Source organism: Cupressus sempervirens, chromosome 2 (genome assembly GCF_028749045.1).
Source record: "Cupressus sempervirens isolate cs-2001-9-10 chromosome 2, ASM2874904v1, whole genome shotgun sequence".
Lineage (NCBI taxonomy): Eukaryota > Viridiplantae > Streptophyta > Pinopsida > Cupressales > Cupressaceae > Cupressus > Cupressus sempervirens.
This window is the reverse complement of record NC_143119.1, coordinates 364,896,859-364,918,576: the sequence shown is the minus strand read 5'-3', so window position 1 is coordinate 364,918,576 and position 21,718 is coordinate 364,896,859. Positions and strand designations below refer to the sequence as shown.

General features: G+C 37.3%; 1 protein-coding gene across 1 annotated transcript in view; it reads right to left on the bottom strand.

Annotated features, from left to right (window-relative positions):
* EIF3K (eukaryotic translation initiation factor 3K) overlaps window positions 1-19,272 on the bottom strand; it is a 44,885-nt gene extending 25,613 nt beyond the window's left edge. The window contains exon 1 of the mRNA XM_089813751.1: window positions 19,060-19,272. Coding sequence (XP_089669877.1) covers window positions 19,060-19,188 — 129 coding nt within the window. The 5' untranslated portion in view covers window positions 19,189-19,272. The remainder of the gene's footprint in view (window positions 1-19,059) is intronic.
* Between the last annotated feature and the right edge of the window lie 2,446 nt (window positions 19,273-21,718).

Here is a 21,718-nt window from a genome sequence, read left to right as displayed (position 1 = left end):
GCAATATCATTAGATCAAATCAAAAAAAAAAAAATGGAGCCAAACAGGTGGCTAGGGTCTCAGGATAGAGAGCCGAATGGGCCTCCTCAAGATTGATTTGCAAGTCGCGGGAGTGGACAGAGAGGTTGTGGCCTCCTTTGGCAGCCTCCAAGGAAAGTCTAGAATATTACTAGGAAGAGGCATGAATTTATCCCATGTGATTCTGTTAGGACTTCCTATTATAAAGTGGAGAAGGACAAAAACTAGAGGGGTTATTCGCGGATTTTCAATGGGCTGAAAGGAGATTTTCAACATTTGGAAAAGAAAGAATGGCAACTCAAGAAAGTCGCAACAAAGTCCTCAATCACAAAAGATATTCCTTCTACAAAGGCTAACGGAGTCGTGAATATTTGTATTGAATCGGAGGTTTGGAAGGATTCGGTTTGAATTTCGCAAGCAAGGCTTTTTTTCTCATATGGGGAGATGGCTGGCCTTCGTATCTCAAGATCAGGAAATGGGTTGATGATAACTAGGGTATTCATTTTTCTTTAAAGTCTCTTCCAAATGTTTTTTTATTAGGTATAGTGAGGGATGAAAGGGAAAAAACGAGGATCGTGTATAATGACCCCTTTTTAATGGGAGAAATTGATTATTATTTAAAAGATTGGGTTCCAGAGTTCAACCTAAATATTGAGGAGATCCATATTTGGGTTAGGTTGTATGATCTCCCCCTGAGTATTAGAATGAGTAGATCTCTAAGTCCTTGGGGGATTGTCTTGGCAATTTTATCAAAGCTGATGAGGAAATTGCCAAGGAGGATTCGGTATGTATGCCAAGATTTGCATAGCCTGGAAACCTCATCCGCCTTTGCCTCACACTGTTGAGATGTGTATCCCATAGGGATTCTAGAGGTAGGAGATTAAAGTGAAAGTGATTGTAGAAAAATGTAGCAAGTGTCGAGATCAGGGACATAGCGAAAAGAATGTGTTGAAGGACAGAAGGGAAAAGGCTTGGAAATGAGGAAGATGGAGGATCGACTAGCAATGATGATTAAAACTCAAGAGACGGGAGATAGCGAGGATGAAGCAATTGAGATGGGCAGCTGGTCAAAATCCAAGTATGTTAGCAAGCTCAACGGATTCAATAAACAATTGTGTCGATGTCCAAACACAATGGAAGGAGGGTGAGGGGGTAGGTAGGGAAATGGTTGATTACGATGATGGGTCAAAGAGTCAAACAAAGCAAGAAGGGACTAGGGTTCCACCAGTGGTTGGCCAAACTCTTCCGCCAAATGTATCAAATGTAAAAAATGAAATGGTAATGGTTATTGATACACTAGACCAAGAACTTTTGCTTGCCACCACCAGGTGCCAAGGTACGATGGATGACTTAAAGGGTTAGTCAAAAATGGAAGAAAGATAAGTAACTAACACTTGTACCAACTAGGGTTGTAGATATCTTGGTTATCAATGGAGGATCAGTTTTCTCTAGTCAAAATGCAAAAGTTGAACCATCTCTAGATATATTCTACAGTACAGTAAATGCACAGGTGAGGAGGAAATCATACAAGCTAAGATCTCCTATAAGGACATCCATCTATCACATACAAAAGAGATTCCAGAAACCAGCAAAGATCGATTTGACAATAAGGAAGTTTTTTTTTGATAAAGAAGCTAATGAGGATGAGTTGGGGGTAGCAAATGGTGAAGGTATTGTGGAACCAAGAACTATTAAACAAACAAAATCTAGGATTTCAAAGGTAAATTTGGATGGTCAAAGGCCAAGACAGAGGAAGCATGTTCAACAGCTCTTAGAGGATGTTGGAAACAAGAAGAGGCAAAGTAAGCTCACATCTAAGAGAGACTTGTTCTCTCCTGAGCAGCAAAGAAGCCCCTTGCGTAGAATGTCAAGGGCTACAATGCCCCTGACAAGAGATGTTTGATTAATAGAGGTTTTGATCAAGCAAAGACGGATGTGATTTTCTTACAGGAAACTAAGATAAGGGTTTTGCAACAAGAATTTTTGGAATGAGACAAAGATGGCCGAGAGTTTTTAAGGAGTCGAAGGGTGCATCGATTAGCTTGGAAATTCTTTGGAACCCTCACATAACCAAGGTGGAGGCAATTTCTCAGACCAGGCATTGACAGTTAGTTAAATTAAGATCTCTCACTATTCTGTTTTCTCATTTTCTAGCTAATCTCTATGGCCCAGTTAAATCAGAAGAGAAAAGAGAGGTGTGGAACAGCATTTCTACTACTTTAGAAGGTTTGCAGTTGGGAACAACTATTATTACAGGGGATTTTAATGCAATGTTGGAGATGGCAAATAAGAGGGATGGTATTGGTCATTTGAACCGGTTCAACTAGACTGTCAAAATTTTGTTTCTAAGAATGGACTATGGTAAATGATGACAAAGAATGGCTCCTTCACATGGACTAATAGAAGAATGGATTTCTCGAATACTGTGGAACGTTTAGGCATGTTCTTCTTGGCAAGAGAGTAGGGTACTCTTCCCTTTGTTTTTGAAACTGAAATTTTACGAGTTACAGGATCAAAGCATTTCCCGATAGCACTTGTTCTGCAAAAGATTATGTGCCAATTCGCTGCCCCTACAATAAGATGGAGAAGATGTGGTTTAGGGAGATTGGTTTTATGGAAATGGAGGCAGATTGGTGGCAGAATACCATGGGAGGATGGAAACAAGGATTTTGAGTTTTTCAAGAAACTTTTTTTCATTATGCAAGATCTGAAAAGATAGAACAAGGAGCATTTCAAAAACATTTTGCAGAGAAAAAGACTCTAGAAGGACAGCTTGAAGCTCTAAACAATAAAATAGTCAGCCAAGGGATGGATGAGGTAGATTTTTTCACAAAAAAAAGATTTGAAGACTCAATATGGTGAGATTTTACAGCGGGAAGAGGTTTATTGGCGTCAAAAGTCAAGGGAAGGCCAGCTAAAAGCTGGAGACAGAAACACTAAGTTCTTCCACAACTCAATCAAGGCAAAAAGATGTATAAACAGGATTCTTTCCATTAAGCTTAGGGATGGAACGGTAATTGAGGATGTTGCAAGGATTAACATAGGGGCCATGGAGTTTTTCACAAAGCTTTGGAGTATTGATGGAATGGACCGAGATGCAATATATGAGGAGGTGTCAGAGATAATCCTGAAGATGGTCACTGTGAAGGATAATCAGGTGCTATTGGAACCGGTCAATCTTAAGGAATTTAAGGAAATAATTTTTGGTCTAGAGGGAGATAAGGCATCAGACCCCGATGGTTTATAGGCTTTCTTCTATCAAAAGTTTTGGGAAGTTATCAAGGATGATCTTCCAAGGGGTAGTTGAGGAATCTAGATTGAAAGGGTTTGTGCTAAGTGACTTTAATAACACTTTAGTTGCCCTAGTTCCCAAGAAGGACAACTCTAAATCCTTTGAAGATTTTCATCCGATTTATCTGTACAACACATTGTTGATGCAAGTTTTGTATCGCTTACATAACATATTAGTGATTGAACATCTAATACGGAGTATCAAACATACAATTCCTCTCTTGAAAAGCTATTGCTCATGGGATATGAGAATAACTCCAATGTTTCTTACTCTCGTGGATACTCGCTCAGTTTTATCGATGTGATTTGCTGATAATCACGTAGGCGGCCTTACGCTATTCATTCGAGGATGACTTGGACTTTGGTAGGATGAAGGTGATGGTGGTTTGGTTTGTGATGTGGGGGCAAATAATGTTGATGGTGGTGGTGGTATAGGATGTGTCTGCCAATGGTGATGTTGATGGGAAAGTGGTGGTGGTGGAAGGTCATGGAAGTGTTCTAATACTTGACCTACTCCTCTAACTTCCTTCTCTAAGCTTCAACTACCCAGCTACTCACTATTCTAATCCTACTCCTATGAATGGAAGGCTAGCAAATGGACGGAGATCGAACCTAATGAGAGCTGACCAATGGCCTCACTTCCACATATGCAATGATTCAAAAGAATAATAAACTAGTTTACCACACAAGGCTTCCCAACCAACCGCTAGGATGCTAGTGGTCTAGTATTGACCCCTATCAAACATTGATCAAAGCTACCATGCAATTATCCACCTACTTTAACCTCACTTAAACAACTTCAAATAAAATTTGCTTCAACAACTTGAAAGGAAATCTAACTAAGTGGAAGTAGAAAACATACAATAATACCCAATGTTCTTAATCAACATGCAAATCGCAACAATGAAAAAGAGAGCAATTTTGGTATTATCTTCACAACAATTTCTCCAACACTTTACAAATGAGAGCAAATGGCCTTATATAGGGACCAAAAATACAACGGACGGTGGAGATCAAAACAAGATCAACAATCCAGATTGGATCTTCAAAACCCTAATTAGAGTTGCCACCCCATCAGTCAATGGACCAATGAAAAAAGTGCAAAAAGTGGCAACCAATGAGAAGGCACCAAAATGGTGGCCAATCAGAAATAAACACTTGTCCCATTCTAGAAGAAAGGGAAATTGCAACTTGAGTTTACATCAAATGATTTTCTAATATAAATCTTCCCTTTTCTTTCATTTTCTTCGCAAAGGCAATGAACTTAGCTAGCCTTTCGTTAACTTCTTTCATAAGAGGACAAGGTGTGTGCTTCGCCCTGAGTTCCACTGACTTCACCACACTGCTTGCTGCTTGTAGCATCTTTTCATGGTCCTTCTCATATTCTTTGCAAATCCAATAAGAGCATTGAGAGAGAAAAGGGTGCTTAGATGCTTCTTCCTGATGGCAACCTTTTCTAGCTCATCCAATCTCGATCCAAGTCTTATCTCATTGATATCCTCTTCTCTGATGTCTTCAAAACCAAGGGATGCTCCGTTGTCGCTCATCATGGTCGTAATGGAAGTGTCGATGCCTGGGCTATGATGTGCAACTACGTTTTGTATATCCTTTTATTGTACCGCCATTGGTATCAATTATTTGCCTCATTTTCAAGAAGGGTGTTTTGAGCATCATATCCTCTTTGTCTTTCTTAATGTTTGCTCGCTTGGGATTCTTACTTGCACTAACATCCTCCATGCTCGTCGCCCTATTACAGGATGGTAGAGTGGTGGACCAAAAGGCAAGTAGAACCAAGGGAGGCAATCCTTAGACTAGAACGAAAGAGAGAAATCCGTTTAAGGACCCCTTTCAACTCTAAATGATTTGAAATTACCTTTACCAATAGCCAAGGGGGATTGTCCTTCCTTTAGTCTATCCTTCATCCGTATCATGTCCACTACATTGATATTGGTGCTAGTTATTCGCTTCATTTTTGAGAAGAAGGGTGTTTTGGGCATCATATCCTCTTTGTCTTTCTTAGTGTTTGTCCGCTTGGGATTCTTACTTGCACTAACATCCTCCATACTCGTCGCCCTATTACGAGATGGTAGAGTGGTGGACCAAAAGGTAAGTAAAACCAAGGGAAGCAATCCTTAGACTAGAACGAAAGAAGGATGCCAGCTTAAGGACCCCTTTCAACTCTAAATGATTAAAATTCAACTTAACCAATAATCGTACAGCGACTTTCCAGAATTAGGACTAGACCTCAAGAACTTCAAATCCACTTGCAAATCAGAAATTTATCATGTAATTCACCTCCAAATAAAATTACCCAACCTAGGGCAAAAATCACAGCTTCTTGCAAAATTCAGAATTTTATCTCCCACAAAATTCGGCTCCCAAAAATTTCGGCCCCCACAAATTTCCGCTCCCACAAAATTCGCCTTCTACAAAATTCACCAAGCAAGAAGAGTGCAGATCTGCTCTTGCAAAATCGCCAACACTTTAAGATGGAGAAGTGAGAAGTGAGGAGGAAATGGGAGAGGGGCCTCCTCTTATACCCAACTTTCTTACTCCTCCCAAGCTAGCGGACTTGGACCCTAGGAGAAAGAAAAACAAATAATTAATGCAAAATTATGACCCAAAATTAAATACTTAGCTAAATATTAATTTTGCCAAAATGAAAATTGTTTTTTTAAATTGCCAATTAGTTTCAATTTGCAAAAAGAAAATAAACAATGCCTTGGAGATGTTAAATGCTTCCATTTAATGAGGATTTAGTAATTAATACGTCATTAAAATCAGATTTTGGCTAATCAAAAGCCATTTTTTCAATATTAAATTACCAATTTCATTAAATGGCAAAACAGTTTTCAAGACAATTTAATCCATTTAAAGCCAAATTTTGCAATTTTAATTCAAATCGATTTTGCTAAGAAATTTTAGCATTTTAACACAAATAAAATTATTTCTCTAGAACCTAAAAATCGATTTTGCAATTTCACTTCACCATCACAAAAAATAATTTTCTTCACCAAAAAATAATTAAGATTTTCCGAAAGAACAAATTTAACATAAATTTCATTTTTTGAAAATTATACAAATTTATACAATTATATCCAAATTTTCAAAAGAAAATGTCTAAGTACAAAATTCACAATTATATCCTGCCAAGTTGGAATTAACTTTGAACTTTGTTCGGCCTAAGGATAGAATTGTTGGCTCTAGAAAATCAAGTTAAAAAAAATCGGGTGAAAATAAGCTAAGTCTCTCCCATTGGCCTGAAAGTGTCCAAGGCTCAAAATTCTCGAAAAATCAAAATTGTTGGACAATCCAAAAATTTGCCAAGGCGATCAAAAAATAGGGTGGTCCCCAAAATTTTGGGGCGATGGTGTGAAAACCTCACAACACACATGTTATGAGATCATTTCAAAAGGTAGCTCAAATAGGCTAAAGAAGCTTCTTGACAGACTTAATTCTCAAGAACAAAGTGGTTTTACTCCTAATAGATCTATAGTGGATGGGATTGTCATCGCGCATGAGGCAATTCACTCTATAAAGTCCAGTAAGCAGAGAAAAATGCTTCTGAAGTTGGATATCAGGAGGGGGCATTTTAGTCAAGACTCTAAAGAAGTTTGGATTTGCTGATAAGTGGGTAGAACGGATCAATGGGATGATTTGGAATTACAGGGTTTCAATCCTGATTAACAGGAGTCTGCAAGGTTTTTTCCATACTACTAGGGGAATTTGGCAGGATGATACTGATCTCCTAATTTCTTTTCATTCTTTGGCAGAAGTTCTAGACAGGATAATATCAAGGAAGAGAATTCAAAGGCAGCAGAAGGGTGTAGAGATAGCTAGAGGGGTGAAGCCAGTCTCTCATACCCAGTTTGCAGATGATACCTTTTTGATGGGGGAGGCCTTGATGAGAGAAGGATAATGAAAAGGGTCCTAGACACTTGCAATAATGCATCGGGCCAGAGCACAAATTGGCAGAAATCTGTGATGTTCTTCAACACTGAACCACATTCTCAAAGGGAGATAGCTAGGGTGTTTGAAGTACGTATCAGCAAGCCCCAAGGTAAATTTCTTGGTACTCCTCTTTTTGTTGGTGCAGATATCTCTAGTTTGTGGAAAGACTTGATTGATGGATGTATAGGAAAGATGGTAGGATGGAAGACCCATATGCTCTCTTGTTGGCAGAATCTTGATACTGAAAACTGTGAATTCTACCATGCCTCTGTTTTCTATGGCATGTTTTAGAATTCCAGCAAAGGTGATAAAGGTTGTTGAGCAGCGTATGAGAAAAAAAAATCGGGAATGGTAATCAAGACCATCATAAAGTTCCTCTTCTTGTTTAAGAATCAGTTTACAAGCCCAAAGATAGAGGTGGGCAGGCCTTCAAAATTGGAAACTGATGAAAGAAGCTATGGGTGCAAAGCTGGTCTGGCAATTGTATCAGAATCCTAATCAGAGTGGGTGCAAGTTCTCCAAGCATAGTGCTTGGGCAGTGCAGAGAGGGCTTGGGCAGTGCAGAGAGGGTAAGAATTTTGACAATTGAAGATCCACCAAGAGGTTCAGCACTTCGGAATTTTTTACTGAGCTGCAGGGGTGTAATAACTAGCCATATTATATGGCAGTTGGGGTGGGGGGACTCTGTCGATTTTCGGCTTGACTCATGTGAGGATTGCCTATCCTTCAGCAAGGTGAAATCTCACTAGCTATTATTAATGCAACAAGACAACATCGGGGAAGCAAGGTCTGTGACTTTTTAGATGATGATGGCTTTGAATCAGGCAATGAGGCTAAATGGAAGGACCTGCAACGTTGGGGCTAAGTGTAGAAGATTTTAATCAATTGAAATATATTTTGTCACAGTAAACACTGATTGGGTTTACTGAACCGGATGAAATAGTTTGGTGTGGGTTGAAGAGTGGCTAATGCTCAGTAAAGGTCAGATATTCCTTGGTGCAAAATGAGACTAGGAAAGAAGTTTTTGGGTGGAACAAGATTGCTGAAACAAGGCCTGCCTTCCAAAGGCCCAGGCATTTTTTTGGTTGGCAGGGAAAGGTAGGATTCTGAAAGGAGACAGAATTAAGAAGATTGGCTTTACTGGACCTTTTATGTGTTTCTTGTGCAATAAAGATGAGGAGACTCTAGATCATCTTCTTCTCAACTGTGAGTTCTCACAGGTAGTGTGAAAGTTTGTGGTGAGATAACAGGGATAGCAATGCCGTTGCCTAACAAATTGAAGGGCTGATTAGATTCTTGGTACATTCCAAAAGTAAAATCTTAGTTTTCAACTATATGGCAAATTGTGCCTTCCACAACCCTGTGGGAAATTTGGAAAGAATGGAATTGGAGGATATTACAGGATGGAGCTGAAAACATTTCCAGATTTAAATGGAGACTTGAACAGGCTATTTCTGAACTAGTTTCCAATGTTGTTGCACATGTAAATACAAATAAGGTTCCTTTTAATTAGTATGATAGCATGATTCAGGCGAATTGGTCACTCATTAAATTTAGGCCTGTTAATGGGCATTTAAGGGCTAAACCTCCTGATATAAGGGATTGGAAGGAAGTTTGGATGCCGCCTGATCCAGGGTGGATAAAGGTTAACTTTGATGGGGCCTCTAAGGGCGGCCTGGGTCCATCAGGGGCAGAATATTTGGCCTGGGATGAACATGGCAATATTCAGATGATTGGTGAAAAAAAACTAGCAAACAGTACTAATAATGCAGCAGAATGTCTGGGCGCAGTCAATGCAATTCTCATGGCAAAGGATATGGGGGAGAGGAAACATAATCTAGAGGGAGATTCTCCGATAATCACAAATGGTATAAATCATGGAGAATTGTCCACTTGGAGCCTGAATAAACACTTCACAGAATTAAGAGTTTTCTGGCTTTATTTGAGAATTTCAAAGTCACGTATGTTTTGCGGGAAGCAAATGAGGTATTGGTAGACTACTGAAGGTAGGAGTTTACATGTCAAACCAAGAGGGGCATAAATTTATTTGTGACTTTAGAGAAATTCAAATTGGAGACTAAGCTAAAAGGGCGGGAGGCATCCCTCTTTTCTTATAAAAATTAAAAATTAAAATTGGCGTTTTCATTATTTTTGACGTCATTCGAAGACATTCGGTGTAGGGTCGCAGTGAGTAGGGAAGTTGTTTTAATAATTTGAAGAGGCGACTGAAATGATGTGTTGGCAAAATCGGAGGGGGCATGGGATGATATCACACATTGTTGTAAAAATTAAAATTGGCGTTTTCATTATTTTTGACGTCATTCGAAGACATTCGGTGTAGGGTCGCAGTGAGTAGGGAAGTTGTTTTAATAATTTGAAGAGGCGACTGAAATGATGTGTTGGCAAAATCGGAGGGGGCATGGGATGATATCACACATTGTTGTCATGCTTGATGAGGCAATCCTTGGCATCTTCTAGACACTTTGGTGGGCTTTTTATGGCCCTGCTCATTGTTAACGAAGGGCATATTTAGACAGCGATAGTAACTGTGAGTTGGGGTAGTGAGTAGCTAGGATGGAAGCAAATTTTTCACTTAGTTCTCCCAAACAGTTGCCAGGTTTTAGGGGTGAAGTAATGGTGAAGAGGATGAGAGATATTTTCAAGTTTGATGATAAGAAATTTTGGAGTTGTGTGTGTAAACATTTTTGGGATGAATATTTGCAAACTGATTTTTGGCCACACGAGTTTGGACATTTCATCCTTGTTTCTGGTGTGAGCTCTGTGATTGGGCTCCTATGTGTGAAGCCACAGTGGGTTGGGGGTATGGTACCGATTGTTGGTCAAGTAGAGCAAGGAAAAGGGCTAAGGATAGTACATGGGCCATGCAGAGCAATTGAAGGTGGACGGCAGATTTGCAACCCCTGATTGTTCGGAGTTCATTCAAACCAAAAGAAAGGAAAATTGAGGATGCCCAAAAGGTGTGTGAGGAGCTGCTTCTGTATGTGCAGGAAGACAAGTTTCAGAGAGAATTGAAGGAGCAAGAAAGGAAACAAAAGATGAAGTCGACCCCTGTGAATCAAATGCAAAGTTGTGTATGGGTGGCAGTGAGGGAAAGGTCAAGCAGGTGAAGAAGAAGAAAAAATGTCGGGTGAAAACCCATGGCAGCATGTTTATTCCCAATTTGTCAAAGGAAAAGATGATGAAGCAGTGATTTGAGTGATGGTGTCTGTTGCCCTGAATGGGTTTTTTGTTTAATTATGTAAGGGTTTAGCCGAATTTTGTAAATGGGTAATTTATTCGATCAAATATGTTTGTAACTGCTATGCATTATAGGTATACGATAGGTGTGGAGCACTCTCTATGTCGTTGTACCAAGATCTAGTGTGCCTGCGAGGCAAGTTTGGTTGGGGTAGGGGCCTTCTTTGTACTCAGAATGTTCTATCTAGATATTTTGCCAACTCAATGGCTACCGATGTAATTTTAGCTACTTTTATTTTTTTAAATCACTCTATTATCGATCAAAAATAATAATAACAATAAACTAAAAATACTATATACTAATATATATGTATATATATATAAGGACAAAATAAAACCAAGTGGCTAAATTAACTATACTGTGTCTGTGTGTGTGTGTGTGTGTTTGTAACTGCTATGCATTATAGGTATACGATAGGTGTGGAGCACTCTCTATGTCGTTGTAGCAAGATCTAGTGTGCCTGTGAGGCAAGTTTGGTTAGGGTAGGGGCCTTCTTTGTACTCAGAATGTTCTATCTAGATATTTTGCCAACTCAATGGCTACCGATGTAATTTTAGCTACTTTTATTTTTTTAAATCACTCTATTATCGATAAAAAATAATAATAACAATAAAACAAAAATACTATATACTAATATATATATATAAGGACAAAATAAAACATTGTGGTTAAATTACCTATACTCTGTGTGTGTGTGTGTGCGCACGCGCGCGTGTACGTGTGCGTGTGTGTGTGTGTGCATGTGTGTGCGCGTGTGTGTGCGTGTGTCCGTGTGTGCGCGCGCGCGCGTATGTGGCTGTGCGTGTGTGTGTGTGCACATGTGCGCGTGCGTGCACGCGTGTGTGCGTGTGCGTGTGTGTGCGTACGTGTGCATGTGTGCGTGTGTCCCGGCGTGTGTGTGCGTGCGCGTGTGTGCGCGTGCGTGTGCGTGTGTGTGGGCGAGTGTGCATGCGCGTGTGTGCGTGTGTGCGTGCGTGTGTGTGCGTGCGCGTGCGTGTGTGTGTGCGCGTGTATGTGCGCACGTGTGTGTGCGCGCGTGTGTGTGGGCACGCGCGCATGTGTGTGTGTGTGCGCGCGCGCGCGTGTGGGTGTGCATGTGTGTGTGGGTGTGCGTGTGTGGGTGTGCGCGTGTGTGGGTGTGCGCGTGTGGGCATGTGTGTGTGTGCGTGCGTGCGTGTGTGGGTGTGTGTGCGTGTGTGTGTGTGGGTGTGCGTGTGTGTGTGCGTGTGTGCGTGTGTGTGTGCGTGCACGCGGGCGCGCGCGCGTGGGTTTGCGCGCACACGTGCACTGTGTGTGTGTGTGTGTGGGTGGGTGTGGATTTATATTTATTCTTTCTCTTGTTCTTTTGCCTATAAAGTTATTTCTATAGTCTTTTGCGTTGGTTTATTCTTAATAAATATGTACACCAATGCAAAAGACTATAGAAATAACTTTATAGGCAAAAGAACAAGAGAAAGAATAAATATTTTTCCATATAGATATTAAGAAGAAAGAACAAAAGGATAAAAAATAAAGCAAGAAGACTCTAAAATATAAATAAAAGACTCCAACAAAAAGACTATATATGTATGTATGTATGTAAAGAAATAAGAAAAAATAAAAATAAAAATAAATAAACAACTAAAACTGAAGGGTATAAATATGGTGTACTTCTTCAAAGATCTGTATGGCACAAACTCAAACCCTGATGGCTCTTGCTTGTACCATCTCTCAAGATCGCATATGGAAAGGTTGTAAGGAGGGCAGGCATCACTAGCTCCAACGCAAATTTAGTAAATGTAATTAGGTAGTGGGATTGAGCATCAAGACATAAGCACTCAAAATAATAATAGCTTTATGGAAATTTCCAAATATAAGAGTGAGGTTTTGCATTTCCTTTGCAGACTCTTGCTTGGAAAAATTGCCTTGTGGCATTGGTTTGTTGAGTTGTGGGTGAGTGAGTTTGCCAGCAATGAATACTCCAATTGGATTGCTTCGACATACAAGATTAATGGCATTTTAAGGTGAAGTCTCTAGCAAGAGACTGACATGGATTTTTTAAGATTACCACTGTTTGGCCATGCATGCAATAAGAATGGTTTGGGGTTTGGATTATCTTTGGGCAAACCATAGGCACAAGGTAAATTTCAATATGGCTACAACATTCATAACGTCCATTCAAGACACGAGGAAATTGAAGGAAATGGCCAAAAATCGAAGTAAACATTGGTAAGGGAAGCTTTTAGGGGGAGTTGGAAGACATGTTGGAGGAAGTTGATGAAAAACTTGGGCATCCCATTACTGAAGGACTTCTATATGGTTCGTAAACATGGGCATGAGGTGGCAAAGTATACCATTGTCCATTAAACAAACCCGAAAGTAATTCCGTGCAAACACCAACTAGTGGGTCACAGTTTTTCGTTCTTGAAATTGATGTTGGGCATGGAGGAAGAGGAAAATGATGGGTGGTTGCAGAAGTATATAAAGGATGAAAGCCTGATGGGCTATGAAAAGGACTTGGACTTCAGGAGCAACAAATGGAGGTAGCAGTGCGGGCTTCTTCAAGTTCTACAACCACTAAAAGTCTAAGGATGAACCCTTGGTGCTAGAAGCACATGTTGATTGTGGCCCGCAGTGCATTTACAAGGCTCGGATTGAGTTTAAGAAAAGGTTGAAGAAAAATTGGAAGTATGTGATTTGCAGGGTATGTAATGGGGGTTTCTGTCTAGTTAGTGTAGACACTTAAAATTGGCATAAACACTATATTAATTGATTTAATATCTCCCTTGACACTATAATTAATTATATTTGTCATATTCTTCTACTTATTTAATTAAGTTCGTTCACATCCCTAATGTATTTTAATTTTAATTTTAATACTTCCCCCTAATGTGTTAAATTTATTTAATGCATAGTGCTCCATAAATCCCCCTTTAAATAAATTCCAATTTATTTAATTTCCCTCCACTTTATTAAATTCTATAATCCTATGATTAAATTAAATCCTATTTAATTTAATCCTAATCCCACCTAAAACCTAGTCTACCAACCATCACTCTCATCCTTCTAAGCCTACCCACTAGTTAATCCCACTTTATTATCCTAAATATCCTCCTAAACACCGTTTAGCCCTAAGTGTTTGCTCACACATGTGTGAGCAACTCAAAATCCAAGAAAGCCCCCCTTTAATTAAATCCTCCAACGAGCCTCTTACACTCTTACACATTTGTCCTTTCTCCAAGATTGTTCACACGTGTGAGCATACCTCGAGCGATCTCAATCACAAAAAAGACTTATGTTGACCTTTGCATGGCTTGTCCCTTTAGCCCATATGTCTCCTTTGTGGCACCTATGTGAATGCCACATAGATGCCACCTCCTCAAGGCCTCTCTCAAGCCTATAAATAGAGCCCTTGTCTCAAGCATTCTTGATCTCCCTCATTTGCACCATTATCATGCTAGTGTAATTGTAGAGCTCTTAGTAGTTTTAATGCATTTTTGCTAACCTTTGGTACTTGCTAGCTTCATTTTGTTGCATGGTTAACTATCTATTTGAATAGAAATAGATATACAAATTTTTCATATGCAAGGAGATCTTTATTACCATTTTAACAAATTAAATTGATCGATACGAGTTGATTTTCTGTTACGATATATGCATCCATATTCACCATCCTTTAATGCTTTGAGCATGGTTGTATCCATAACCATTGTTTGAAGCATTCTCCTCACATCTAGTTAGCTTCACGCATCTTGCACTTCATTTCAATCCTCTTGGGATTCAATCATTGTGTTTGGGAGAGCACATCCCCATCCCTCCAACTAGAACACACCAACAAGGTTCACACGGGTGCACTTGTTGAGCTGCTCCGAGGTTGCATGGGACTCATATCTATTGGTTGTTTAGCTTAGTAAAATGCAAGTAGTTTTAGTTGTTTTCATTGTTTGAATCTTGATATATGAACATGTACAACTAATGTTTGCCTTGTTTAAGCGTGCTCCCGACAAGTAGGTTTTCCATGTATACAGTTAGCTTTTTATAAAGCTCCATTTTGTAGTAGGAGCTAAAGTTCTCGTGTTGCTCCATTTTGGGAAGGAGCCATTGCTGATAGGCCGTTAAAGTTGAAGTTTAGTAGTTTTTCTTTGGACCTTGAGGAACGTTCTATTTCTTCTTAGTACTCTTATATGGAAGGAAAGAATCTAGAAGTAATTTTTTATATATCTATATAACAGGCACACGGCCCAAATAGCTGCTATTTGCTTATCAAAATAAAGTGACTTTAGGATATATCCTGAAAGTTAATGGATGTGTGTGTGTTGAAATAACTGCAAGTACTTTTTAGGATGCAAGCTCATAACACATTAAGTAGAGAATGATGTTGTGGGAAGCACCTTGATGTAAGAGTGCCATCATCAGAATAGAATATGATATATATGGGAGTGTCAGAAGTTTGATCAGTGCAATTAAAGGTCCACATTCATATTTGTTGCTGAAATTGAAGACCTGTTTATTGAGATGTTGCTCACATCTAGACAAAACATTTCTATGTAATCAATGGGTTGGTTCACATTTACAACAGGGACTTGGTGCCTCCGGTTGATTGGTGCCTACCTTATGATTGGATTGTAACTGATTCATTACTTTGAGAGGCTATATTTGGACAGTAGATTCAAGCAGCTGATTCTTGCCATAGTTTTCCCCGTCTTGGGTACCCTCATATATCTGATGTTCCTGTCAACATTGCACATGTTTTGTATGTTACTTAACTAATGCATCTTTGAAATTGATAGAACTGCAATAGGCTCATTGGGCTCATGCTTGAAGAAAGTTATTTATGTCAATTAAAAAACAATTTATTGGTTTTTATGTCAATTAATATTAACTTAAATAAACAAAGTGCATATAATAAACTAACAAATCACACCCGCCCCTGCTCCCTCCAAGTATATTGTGTGCCATACCTGTTTCACAAAGCAACTAATTGCATCCTCAAAACACTAAATGGAAATCCTAATGTAACCTATTTAAGAGGAACAAAAGTGGCAATGAAATTATATGATTGTTGAAACAGTCAATATCTTGCTACCATCAGCCAACCCAACACATAAATGAATTTGCAATATATGATTCTGCTAGCTCAAAAAGACATCTTTCATGATCGGCCTGCAATTTGGGTCTCCATTTTCTCCACATAATTTGCAATCAGCTCCTCAAAAGAGAGAAGCATGAACTTGTGCACTTGCTGGACTGTACAAAAGGGTGGTATCATTGACAAAGACATGAAAAACCAGCAGCATAGATATGAGTTTTTTGAGTGCAATTTGTATTCTCCTTGTACTAGCCTTCAATTTGTCACAGTGGAATTAAGGTATATAGTCGCATTTAAAGCTGAAATAACTTAATATACTGTATTTCCTTTTCATTTATCGTTGATGAGATTTTCCTTATTTTTAACTTTTAGTAAATTCAAGCTTCAAAAAGCTGTCTTTAAGGCCATTCTTTTGTTCTTTGGCTACTATGAGTTCCAGTGGCCATTATTCCTTCCATGACTTGCACTCAAATCAATTATTGGGAACACGTAATCATTTTTAACCTTCATAGAATCAATTAAGTTTGGACAGTACCTACTTTATAGTTTAGGTCTATAATTCAAGTATAACAGTAAAGTTTGTATATTATTTTTTCTTAACGATAGTTACAGGCTAAGTCACAAGGTTCGAATTCGAGTTCAAGTTCGTCGATCATAAAATTCGAATGAAATCCGGCAAGGGTAAAAGTTCGGAAAAAAAATTCGACATTAAAATTTAGTTATATATATTTATATATTTTTAAATATTACTAATATATCCAGAGTTGTTAAAATAGTTGAACATTGTTAAATAGTTTAACTAAATAACTCAATATCAGTTTAAAATATAATAATATTATATTAAATTACAGTATCATGTTAAAATTCATAAAATTCGGATGACATTCGGAAAGAGTTGAAATTCGCTGAAATTCGAATCAAAAGGATGAAATTCAGCGAATCCTGTGACTTGGGTTACAGGACATCATTTGGCAGAGCCACGAAATTGTAAAAGCTAAAGCATACATCAAGATAACTGATGAAATATTTAAAGGAAGCAACTATGCAAATAGGTTTGATATTTATAATCCTCCAACCAATCCTTTCGTTCTTTTGACACTATCAAAGAATGTGTCTTGCTGTTAGACCCAGGTATTGTGAAAGAGGACAGTATGTAAGAAGGAAAAGTACACCCAGCAACAGAACTAGTGAAGAATATTAAGGGACACCTACATGCGAATAGAATTGATATTGATCATCCCACATCAATCCTTGTATTTTTTTTCATTGACATTATCAATGACTTCTACATTTAACCATTGATTATAGGTGTCCTGAAAGGGGACACTGCATAACAAAAGGAAGGTACACTCATCAAGAGAACCAATAAAAAATATAAAGATGCACAGCAGCTATCTATGAACAAGTTTGATCTTGATCATCCCTTATAATCCCAACAATATAAATATTAAACTATTTTGTATTTTGCAAAATGACCATTGGATGCAACCGAGAGGGAACAAATAAGCTTAAGTACTAAAACAAATGTTCATGCCTGGATGCAGAATCATAGACAAATCTTTACTGCAGTCCAATATGAACAAAGCAATATGAGGAAATAAAGATCTTCTAAATGCAATGGACAATGCAGTAGTTGCCTAAGAATAAGAGAATATGGAATCTGTTTTTGTTATAACTTTTTCACAAAGAATCCCTCCCAGCTTTTAAATGAAAAATGAGCATCCCGCCTATAGAAAACAAGCTCAATTAATACAAATTTTAACCTAAAAACAGCTTTTGTTCTCACACTTCCACACCTGATAGTTTGACAAATGTTGAAAGGGTTACCTGGATTTATGGGAATAACAACTCCATGATCCTATTTTGAGGCACAAAGCGCACATGAAAAGTATGAGCCTAAAATATAATAACAGTACCCATCGAATATATTTATCTACCAAATTTACTAGCAACTTAGAAGTTTTGCCTTAATATTCTTGATGGAAGCTCCTTTCCTAATTTTAAATATAAATTTTTTACAGTTTTAAACTTCACTCTTTACAGTTTTAGAATTTTCAATAAACAAAGCATTATTTTCATAATTTAAAGTCTACAGCAGATTCAAAACATTCTTATGCCGGTGCTTAAGATATTATATTGAAGTTTCCAACATCAAATTTGTAGAAAATTTAATATTGTCAAATCCAAAGTCACAAGGTTTGAATTTGAATTCAAGTTCATTGAGCATAAAATTTGGATGAAATTCAGCAAGGGTAAAAATTCGGAAAAAAATCGACTTTATATTTCACTTATATAGATTTATTGATTTTTTAAATATAAGTAATATATCCACAAAAATGTCAAATTAGTTTGACATTACTAAATGATTAAAATAAATAACGCAATGTTTTTTAAAGAAAATAATATTATTTTAAATACCAATATTATAATAAATATCATAAAATTCAGATGAAGTTCGGAAAGGATAAAATTCGCTGAAATTTGAACTTCGTGGATGAAATTCGGCGTATCCTGTGACCTAGGTCAAATCTGCAAATTTTGCCTATTTTCAGCCCTAAAGTTTTCACTAGTGCAGCCAGATACATCTGGGATTCATAACATGCTCGTTATGAGAAATAGGAGATAAAATCCAAACAAGACAACAAAAATCTGATGAGTTTGACACCTTCCAGAAGAAACGTCGAGCAATAAGTTCCTATGCTAGATAATATTATTATTCAAAGCGTAACCCATATATCAAATAGCTTTTGCCAAACTTATCCACAGAAAGAAATGGTTGGTGGATGAAAGTTTGAATTGCCTCTACACACTCTATAGACTATATTTAGTTTGAGTATGTGCCTAAACAGACAGCACAATCTTGCTTATAAGAAACACATAGGTGAGACTGGCATGATTCCTATTGTGTTTGTCTGACAACTCAGGTAGGGCAAACCACCTTGCCAGGCTGACAGAAGTGTGAGCGACTAATGAACCTTTTATTTATCTTATAATTACAAGCAATCCCAATGTCATCACCAGGTAAAATGTATACGATTTGTACAGCTATTGCTAGATAATTTCACCGTGACTACGCTTTATGGTTTGAGCCCCAGCTAAACTGCTCAAACTCGCCATCATAATCCTGATGCAGAGTCGCTCAAAGAATCTTAGGCTAGTATGCCTAATGTATTGCTCGTTTTGTATATAAATATTGCACTTATTATATGAGTTGAGTCAGTTATGCCGATTCTTCTTTAAACGTAACTGAGATGAAGGGTACACAAGAAAATAAAGGCCATTTTAATTTTCAAATAAGAATCTTTCGAACGAGATAGTAACGTAGGCAGGCAGGAGGAGTGTGGCGTAAATGGAAATCATTAAATTTATTCATGTAACCTTCACAATCAAAACCCATTTGAACAGAAACCCTGATTATCAAGGGAAGGAAAACAAGAGAAAGTGATTATGGTAAAGAATAAGAAAAAAACACCTGCTCTTGAACATAGGCTTCGAGGTCGGGAAGAATATCGGGGTTATAAGGATTCAAAGCCACAAGCTCCTCTACTGTGAAGGAGGTCGTCTGCTGTTGTTGCTTCTGCATTTCGTTTTCTCTATCCATGGAAACTGATATGTGTTTACAAACACACCAAAATCTCCTTCGACAAAATGGGGCTTTGCAGAAGAACGGGAACGGTGTTAAAACAATCGCTGTGCTTTTTACACCTATAGGTTATATTGACCGAAGGGAGATCACCTTGAGCTGAATGGCAAACTTACTACAATACCCTTATTAGGGCTGGTTCGGGGAATTAGCAAAATTGGGATTGGATTTAAAACTAGATTTTGTCAAAATCAGGTTTTGCCAAAATAGTTTGTTTTGTTTGGTACACTTGGAAGATGAGTGGAAAGATATATTTTCTATGTTTGGTTCGTAAAATTGGAATTGACAACTAGAGATAAATATGTGATTCCAAAGGGGTTGAAGACACAGGTTTATTAGTTAGCATTACTGCAATCAGAACATAGTTCGCCACATTTTTGTCTTTGTGCCTTTGAAAAAATATTGAAAGAAAAAATTGTATGAAACACTACAAAAAAAAGAAATGCAATGAACCCACCAAATAAAATGAACAAAAAACTACGAAGAAACCATTCCCCAAAATAGATGAAAAAGGAACCCCTGCCGAAAATTTGATGAGTGCATGTCTCAGGGAAAAAAATGAAAACTATGTGAAGACAGAATTTTTACTGAATAACGATTGACTTAGATAATGGATTACAGAGAACAGTTGGAATGTTAGTGAATCTAATGGAAACTAAGTTACATGTTGCACAAAGTTGCATTCAAATGCAAAAAAACAAAGTTGCCTTCAAATAGTGAAAATTGTCGTGGAACAATGGTTAAAACGTGTTTTTAGGTTAGCAATTCAGCGGACTTTAAAAATGGTTCATTTCAAAAAAATTATAGTCCTCAGAATGTCAAACCTTGGATTCAATTCTCAATTCCTACTATCTTGATGGAAGACTGGTATCCTCATTTAGGGCCAAAATTAGAAGACTACAATTCTAATTATGTTTTAAGATTTTTGACCCAAATGCCAAATTTGACTAAACCTGATTTTGCGTAACCCACTTCCGGCCCAACTCTGTGAAACAAACAGGCCCTTATGGGCAATTAAAACTTAATTCATGGTGTTTTAGCATTTCATGGGCAATTAAGCTACCTCATATAATTAAGTGGCATATATGTAAGATGTGAATTTATTTAATTTAATTATTAATTGTCATAAATGTAGTTATATGGAATTTGGTGGCCAATTAGTTAAGGTTTAAAGTAATACAATATTTATTGTTAGTTCTTGTTGAAATGAGGATTACTTATGCATGTATTGGATGCAATTGGTTAATCATATTGAACAATTTGAATATATTTAGTCAATAGGCTTTGTGTAATATTTGTTATTAGTTTTTATTGAAAAGGGGATTGCTTATGCATGCATTGGATGTAATTTGTATTTTGGATTAGTTAATCATATTGGACAATATGATTACTTTTAACCAGTTGGCTTTGTCAGCCCTTCCCATTAATTATTTTCCGGCCAATTTGCATTTCACTCCACTTTTAACTCTTGTTCCCCTATTTATTTAGCTTAATTAGTTGTTTCACTATTTATGTAACTTAATTAGTTGTTATGGGTTACTCTTGCTCCACTTTTAACTCTCGCACTTTTCCTATTTATTTAGTTTAATTAGCTATTATCGGTTGCTTTAAAATAATATTTTGTTTCCTTATAATCTAATTTTTTTATAGCAATCTAGTTTTTTATAATAAAATGGTGTATAATAATCTAATTTTTTAATAATAAAATGATGTGTGTTTTCCTTATAATCTTATTTTTAATAGATATCTACTAGTGTCGAGATCCTCAACCCTAACATTCCAAATCATTATTTATATGGAACTGTGGCAATGCAAACCCATCAATTGTTGTAGTACTTGACATACTCCATTTTCTTTCCTTTGGATTTCATTGTTGCAATACCCGACAAACCCCGTTTGTAAGTATTAGATTCAACATTATGTTGCCCTTGTAATCTTGTTTCCTTGAATTTTATGTTTTTCTTTTATGATTTTCAATTTTGTAAAGATAATTATTCTTTTTTAAATCTTGCATTGATAATTGTTTCTAGAATTTTGGCTACTACAATACCTAATGGACCCCCTTTTGTAAGTTTTAGATTCAACATTACATTGCCCTTAGAGTTATAACCTTGTTTCCTTGAATTTCTTGTTTTCTTGTTTTAAATTTCAATCTGTAAAGATAATTGCTTCTTTTAAATCTTGATTTAATCATTCGTTTTTACTTTTTTCTTTTGGGAGGATAAAATGATAAATTTTCCATAACCTGTAGTCATAGGCTCTGTAGTTTTAATGAAGAATGTTTTGATTTTTGTTCTTTATCTTTCTAGAGATGTTATCTAGAGTTTGCCCAGTTTTAGCAGCTTTATAGGTAATATCTCATTGCTGTTGTTTGTTTCAGATGGTGGATATGTATAAATCTTCTTTTACAAGGAATCAAAGAGTGCTAATGTTTATAACCTAGGCAAAATTAATTCACTTTATGCATTTGGTTTGCCTTGGTTAATAT